The sequence below is a fragment of the Tigriopus californicus genome, chromosome 11, assembly GCF_007210705.1.
Source record: "Tigriopus californicus strain San Diego chromosome 11, Tcal_SD_v2.1, whole genome shotgun sequence".
Taxonomy (NCBI): Eukaryota; Metazoa; Arthropoda; class Copepoda; order Harpacticoida; family Harpacticidae; genus Tigriopus; species Tigriopus californicus.
The window spans coordinates 269,390-276,563 of NC_081450.1; the positions used below are offsets into that span (position 1 = coordinate 269,390).

General features: G+C 42.5%; 1 protein-coding gene across 1 annotated transcript; it reads right to left on the reverse strand.

Moving 5' to 3' along the window:
• Nucleotides 1-4,453: 4,453 nt before the first annotated feature.
• Nucleotides 4,454-6,911, reverse strand: LOC131891106 (glutamate receptor ionotropic, kainate glr-3-like). The gene is made up of 2 exons (XM_059240612.1): nt 5,591-6,911; nt 4,454-5,436 (listed from the first exon to the last, which is right to left on the reverse strand). The coding sequence occupies exons 1-2, from the start codon at nt 6,895-6,897 to the stop codon at nt 5,106-5,108; spliced, it is 1,638 nt and encodes a 545-aa protein (XP_059096595.1). The 5' UTR covers nt 6,898-6,911; the 3' UTR covers nt 4,454-5,105.
• Nucleotides 6,912-7,174: the final 263 nt, after the last annotated feature.

Genomic DNA, 7,174 nt, shown 5'->3' on the forward strand with positions numbered 1-7,174 from the left:
AAGCCGGTTTCTGGCATGCCGCTAACAGTGTCAAAAATGATTAGTAGTCTCAGGCCAAAACTTCTCGCGATTTTGTGTAGAGCAAGGGAAATCCTGGACAATAGTCGTGTATCCTGAGGCGAGAAGGGAGGAGGGCGAAGTCAATCCGGAGTTCGAGTTCACCTTTCAGTGAGGCGGAGCCCTCTGCTACACCTTGTGCAGAACTCAAGCATGGTTTCCGGACAACTTTTGGAACCCTTATTGGTCCAAGAAGCAGTAGCAGCCCTCTTCCCCTGACATAAACCCACTCAACTTCTCGGTGTGGTTCGTCTTTGTATAGGGGTCCAAACCTACCGCCCACATCACTCTGGCGGCTCTAAAGGCATCCATCAACGTTGCCTGGGACTCCAAGTTAAGTTTTGTGCAACTTATGATTATTCAAGCTCGGAAAAATAACTTGTTTTGCCGTCGAGCACCAAACCTAGAGATTCGAATGCAAGTCGTTGTCTGAACACAAGCTAACGTGAAGAGTTGTTACTGTGTTGAAAACTAACGTGAAGAGTTGCTCCTGTGATGTAAACTGGTTTTGACAACCATCTGGAATCTACCCTCAACAGAAAAGAAGTTATTTTTTAGACCTTTAATGATTTTTAAAGCCGCAGTTGCTATTGATGGGATAAAATCAAATTTCAAATTCAAGGTTGCCAGAAACGTGGAAATTGAAACAACCCGTTTATTCTATCCTAACCCAAAAAGTTAAGTATGAGCAACAGGCAACGCTGGCTTGACGGAAGAAAAATCAAGGTTAACTTTTGAGGCTAACTAACGAGTTTCGGCCATTCCACAAGTAATGTCATGAAAATTCAAATTGGTAGCCCTAGTCGTAGCCTCCAGAGATTATTAATTTGATCCCCTTCAGTAACAGTTACTCAATGTACCGGAACTTCAACTTTCCTAAGGTCGTACTTGATGACAATTCCAAGGTTTAGGGAGGAGCTTGTTGCCTTCAGCCAGTAGCTGGTTTTACAATGTTGCTATGGGAAGGATTTGCGTGAAAATTCCACCGTCTTTGGGCAAAATTTTCCCCCTTTACGAGGTAATGAAGATTATAAAGCGGGCCGTTTTGCTGAATGACCCGATATATTCATTTTTTTCTGCATAAATTGGACACCTGAATAGCCGACTCTGGGAACTTTGATGGATTCAACCCCTTTTCGTAATGTAATGTTTAGGATCTTCCAACCTAGCATTGATTTAAGCCTAAAAAATTTGGCCTCAAGTGTATCATGATGACATCGCATCCCACTCTGTAATCTTTGCTAATACACGGTGGATCTTGCAGTTGCACAGTGCCTGAATGCCACTTTTTCAATGCTTGTGCCAATGACGGAGCTTTTGGCCAACACCAGATTGGCGAATGTACGACTCCGAGTAAAAAACATGAGAACATTTGTACTTCGACAAAGTTCCGTCTAGTAATTTTTAAGTAATTTCTCTAGCAAGCCAGAATTCAATGCATTACGACGCTATTTCAGCTTGTGTCGAGATCAGGCACATCAGGTTTGGTCTGTTTTAATGGCCAAACCCTTATTCCGTCTACGTTAGTTTGATGTAACCTGGAGGCTCAGAGAGTAGAACAGAAGTGATGACACCAAATCAATTCGCTCTTTTCCTTTTTTTCAGGGCACTACAAAAAGTCGCATTCGTTCATATTTGACGTTTGATAGGTGTTTATCAAAGAAGAATCATGGCTTTTAGGAACAAATGTTAGTGGTTGGAAGCAGATCCTCGTGGCAAATATATTCTTAAGCAAAAGTATTTGCTAGGCCAATAGCCCTGTGCCTTAGCGTTGAAAAGGGATCAAGATATTTAGAAAAGAGTCAATAAGACGACTGCTCTCCTTAGAAATATGGGAAAAGACTTAAGATGTTATTAGACAACACTATAAAGTTCTGAACAGAAGCACAATTTGTCACGATATCTATTGCTACAAACTAAACTAATAAATTGCCAAGTAGTGTTAACACAAGTTATACTTCGAGCTTGCATTTTAACTAAACTAGAGCAACTGCAAGTTTTTCATTTTCATGTAAGAAGGCCAATTTGAGGGGTAACCATCGACTTGAAAAATAGCCGAACAAACTGTTTTGAGCTGCAGTACGTTCTCGAATGTTCACTTGAAATGTGTAATTATTCTTGGTGCATTCGGAATCAGAATCAATGATTGTTTGTTCCGACCTTCACCATGTTAGCACGAAAAATGAAAAGAATTCGCATGCAATAAAACACTTGCACCAAGTTCTAGAATGCACAATCGACATCGCAATTGAAAGATGAATTGAAGCAACTCAGTGGACAAGGAAGAATAGACGATGGCAAGAACAACTCGAACAGATAGATACACTTGGCATTGGCATGGAAGAGTATTAGGTTATGGCAGAGAAGGTGGTGCTCCAGTTTGAACTCCTCCTTTGTCAGCTCCCGACGTTGATGTCGCCCGATTCGATCCCGAATTCCCACCCACGAGGATGTCCTAAGCGTTCCATAATCATCAACCCTTCTGGATGAGGCCAATCGTAAGCGATTGAATGTGGGAGAATCTCACAAAGTCTACTATGACCGACTTAACGGCATTTCTCTTTCTGGACGGAAAAAGCAGTATCTGGTTGCACCTATGGGCCTCAATTCAAGTAGTGACGTCTTCAATGCCAAGAAAGACAATGCCTTGGTTGGTCTTCCTTGGCTGATAAAAGATGTCGAGGATTCATTGGTTCAAGCACCCACAGAGGAAGAGCTCTAGCGAAGATTGAGTGATTTTGGACCGTTGCAGAGCGGCTGGTAAGAACTTACCACCACACAAACTTCGTATTGGAAAGTTGGTTATGTTCGCAGGGTTCATTGTTTCAAGTAAAGGCATCAGGCCAGATCTGACAAAGCTGGCGTCACTGAGAGACTTTCCGACCCCAAAGTCGATGTCTGACGGGCGGTTCTTTCTTGGTCTCGCCAACTAGTTGGGGAATTTTCTCCCGACTTTGTGCATACGTCAGTTGGCATGCGAGAACTTTTGAAGACATAGAATCCCTTCTTGTGTTTGACTGTGCAAGAACCCGAGTTTTGGGGAGCTTGCAATATCCTGTGCTCCTCTAAGGTAGTCAGACCATTTGACCCTAATCTCCAAACAGAATTAATAACCGACGCGTTGAACCTTCGCGGTTTGGGCTCTGCCTTGATTCTAGCGGCTCATTCAATGTAATTCATGTGCTCTAACGCCAGCACAAATAAATTATGCGACGGTGGAAACTAGAATGCTCTGCCATATTATGGGCAATCACAAAGTGCATCCAACGGGATGCCTTGGTTCCATGCCTTCACGAATCATCACCCACTCGTTGGTGCTTTTGACCAGCCTCTTTTGGCCTTGCACAATGATAGGTTGTCGAGAATGCGCAAGCGCCTCAAGATATGCTCATTTAATAAGGAATGGTCCGTGGGAAAAGAGCATTGCATCGCTAGTTGCCGGGCCCCATCTGCCATGAACTACTGTATAAGTACTTTTTTATATTATATAGTAGTTCATGCATCTGCCTTTTTACTCGAAATAGAAACATTGAACATGGAAACTGGTCTTAACTTAGAAATGAGAAAAAAACTACCTTTAATATAAGATGTTAACATCATGGTCATTATTTACTTGTTTAATAAATTCATACTTATAATGATATGACGAAAGGTTGCATTAACGAGGACTAGATGGGTCTACCAACTCAAACTGGTTGGTGGACCAAATATCATAAAAAGATTGAAAGGTAATAGACGAATTATAACCTTTCAGGTTAACAGTACTGGGGATTACATTCCCTTTAGCGGTTAGAAAAGCCCGTGAAAAAACAAATAAAAAAAAAACAACGTACCTCGATAATAGTTCCTGACTAAGGAGTTGACAATCATGTTCTTAAGTTGATATTGCATGTTCTAATGATTCAGTTTTGAAGTCAAGGCTAGTTTTGGACCTCGATCTACACCTGCTAATGGTAATCTTAGCTGTTCAATTGTGACATAGTTATAATTCTCATACAAGATAGCCACCGAAACAATTGAATTGGAGCAGTATGTAACACTGCCAGCAGGAGTAAATAGTACACCATCATCGAAAAAAATGTTGAATTTCAAAACAAGCAACAAAAATTGTTACATTGTTAGGCTTCAAGTTTCCGCGTCAGATAGCCATTTCAAATGTTACCCCATGTTAACGTGTAGCATAGATCGTTTATAGCAAATTTGACGTATGCATTTCAAGAACTTTAACAAGCACACAGAGTTGAGCAGATGTCGGCCTTTCTTTATCATGTAAAAAGGACGCGTGGCTGGTCTCCAGAGGAAGCCGTCCCTGGAGATACCAAGGGAATTACCTGTGAACAGCCATTCCCCCATTGCAATTATGATAAGCTTTAAATATATCTATCGCTAATTCTTATACTATTTTATAAAGACCTTGATTTTTTTGCACGTTTAGTTCTAACTTCCTTAGGACGGTCAGAATATTCCAGATAATAATCAAAATATGTCTAAGAATGCCGTCTTTCTTTATTACTTTTTCAATATTGTACGATCGCAGCTTCTTTGCATACTCAATCCCAAAGTGAGAGCTCTCTCATTCTGTCTCTGTTCGGAGGGTGGCATCCTTGGACACCGAAGGAAACCCTTGTCGACGTTAAGCAATGGGACTTGGATAGATTTACAATTATTAGTCATTCTTATCGGTTCTTAAGGTCTAATAGAATGTCTTCCAATTGGGCGATCAATACGTCACGGTCCTGTAAGTGATCGGCTCGTTTGAATAACCAAGATATTCGCCTTCTGACATTCCAATTATGCACCTTCTCTTGCTGCTGTTGAAACCAAGGGTCAACAACACAGCGATCACCAGAGGTTGCCTTGAAATCATGGGCTAGTAACCATTGCCCGGACACAATTTCGCTCAAGAGGAGCAAGATGGCCAACCCTGAACCTACGACCAAGAGCGTGAACAAACTGATCAACTTCTCAAAACCCAATGCTACCGCTTCGTTTTCCGCACAATCTGGGGGGTCTTGGTTCCACCGTTGGTTCAAACCACGCACTGTTCCTTACTCCAAGTGTTCATAGAGCAGAAACTGAAAGAATTCCTTGTACGGGCTTGACTTTGGAAAGGCCATGGAGAGGAAGTTTGGGTAATTGCTGATCCAGGGTGCCGAGATCTGGCAGTTATACTCTGGATAAGTATAAACGGTCTCCAGCAGATAAAACAGAGCTCGCTTCTTGGACTGCATGAGCTCTTGGAGCAAAGTGGGGATGTCGTTAATCATGTATTGGTCACGATCGTCCTTGAGGAACTTGTTGTATAACGAATGGAAAATTGACCCCTCCTCTGCGTTCGTGAAGAGACTGTCGGAGAATCCTCCCTTTCGAGCCAGCAGCCTAAAACGTGAACCAAGACATTATCATGCATGCGTAACGTTCATCAGGAAAAGTGATTGTGACTAATCAATCTACGTATCTCATTTACCTTAGGCATGACAAAAATGTGTTTTTGCTTCATTTTGCGAATTGGTATACCCAAGAAAGAACTTACTGATAGTCAGATATGAGCAGCTGATCCAAAGTGATAAATGGCCACTTCTTGGTCCGGTTGCTCAATTCTGATGTAAGGGAAGCTCGATAAGCCATAAGCATCACATTTCCCACAAACATAATCGTGAAAAACAACCATTGTTTCGAGGCTGGCAAAGGGGTCTTGCCGCTGCCCAACGGAAAGGCTTTTCCAAAATAGGTACATAGCACAATCCAATAATACATGATCAAATCCTCACAATGCTTCAAATTGCTCTTGTAACGACTTTCACCCACAGAGATGTGATATCTTTCCAAAGCTTTGACAGCCAACACCATTATCAGGGCATTGAAGAGTAAGAATTGCCAGAGGCCAGTAGAAAACGGCAAAATGAACACCTTCCAATCGAAATCCTCTTGAGCCGAGGTTTTGATGAAAATGGCGTACGTTTCTCGACCGATGGGCAACAGATAGTCCACGGCCTCGAAACGAGTCGGGGTCAGGGTGAGACTAGCCCCTATGAAGTCAGCTTCGCCTTTCAGCAGAGTTGACACCATGCCAGACCAAGTACCATTCACTTTGTTGCCCCAATTCAGGTCCCTCCGTTGGAAGTACGAAACGGAGAAGTTCAATTCTTTGGCCATGATGACCATGACGTCCTTGAAACTCCCAGTGACTTGGTCGAAGGGAAAACGCGTCATGAAATCTCCCGTGGGGGTTAGAATTTGCTCCTCAGACGCTCCCTGAATGTTGAGGAAAGGACTTTGATTTCCGATCATGGCTTTTAGATTCAATCCATGGAAATTGGACCGCCTCGGTAAAAAACCAATAGTCACAAAAGATGTTACCGAATTGGAATTATGATTGATTTGAGCCAAGTTCCGTTGAATTTTGCGCTCATTGACTTGGTATCTTTCACTCAGTTTGAGCGTGTCGAGGCCCAAAAAGTATACCCGCTGATTAATCACGGAATAAGTGGCATTATACTCCTTGGCCTTCTCGGTCACTATAAGCACTGGCTTTCTCGTACCAAGACTAGGAAAAGAATGAAGCCACTGGTTCAAGGGCCCTCCCACATCTTGGGCACACACAATTACATTTTGATCCAAATGTCCGTCTGGGCTCCATGATTCAATATCAGCCACCAATGTCCATATTCCAGACCCAGGGAGATCCCGGAACAGGTCTCGAGGAAGCGGAACATGGCACAAAATAAACCCGCCTCTCATTTCCATGTATGTTACAAATGGATTAATGCGCTGAAACATATCACCATAAGTTATGGAACCAACCATAAGAATACTCAAGAGCCACGAGCTCCTGCTCATTTCGTAGACAGCTATTGAATAATGGCTCGGAGGCCCTCTCAAACCAATCAATGTCAGTTAAAACTATTCCTGTAAATGGATGAGGTTGGGCTTTCACTAGCACCATGTAGTAAACGGTCGAATCCCATGACAAACTTGATAAAAAATTCATCCTACACGAGCGATCCTCGAAAATACCTCCATAAAGGAGTAAATTGGCCAATGTATTTCCTTTCCAAAGCTACCAAGAACTGCTATACACCATGTTCACGTTGATAGGTCTTGAAACTATTACTTC

Coding starts and splice junctions, on each gene's coding strand:
- LOC131891106 (XM_059240612.1), bottom strand. CDS start 6,897: ATGAGCAGGAGCTCGTGGCTCTTGAGTATTCTTATGGTTGGTTCCATA. Junction 5,437..5,590: donor CTGCTCATATCTGACTATCA/GTAAGTTCTTTC, acceptor TTCACGTTTTAG/GCTGCTGGCTCGAAAGGGAG.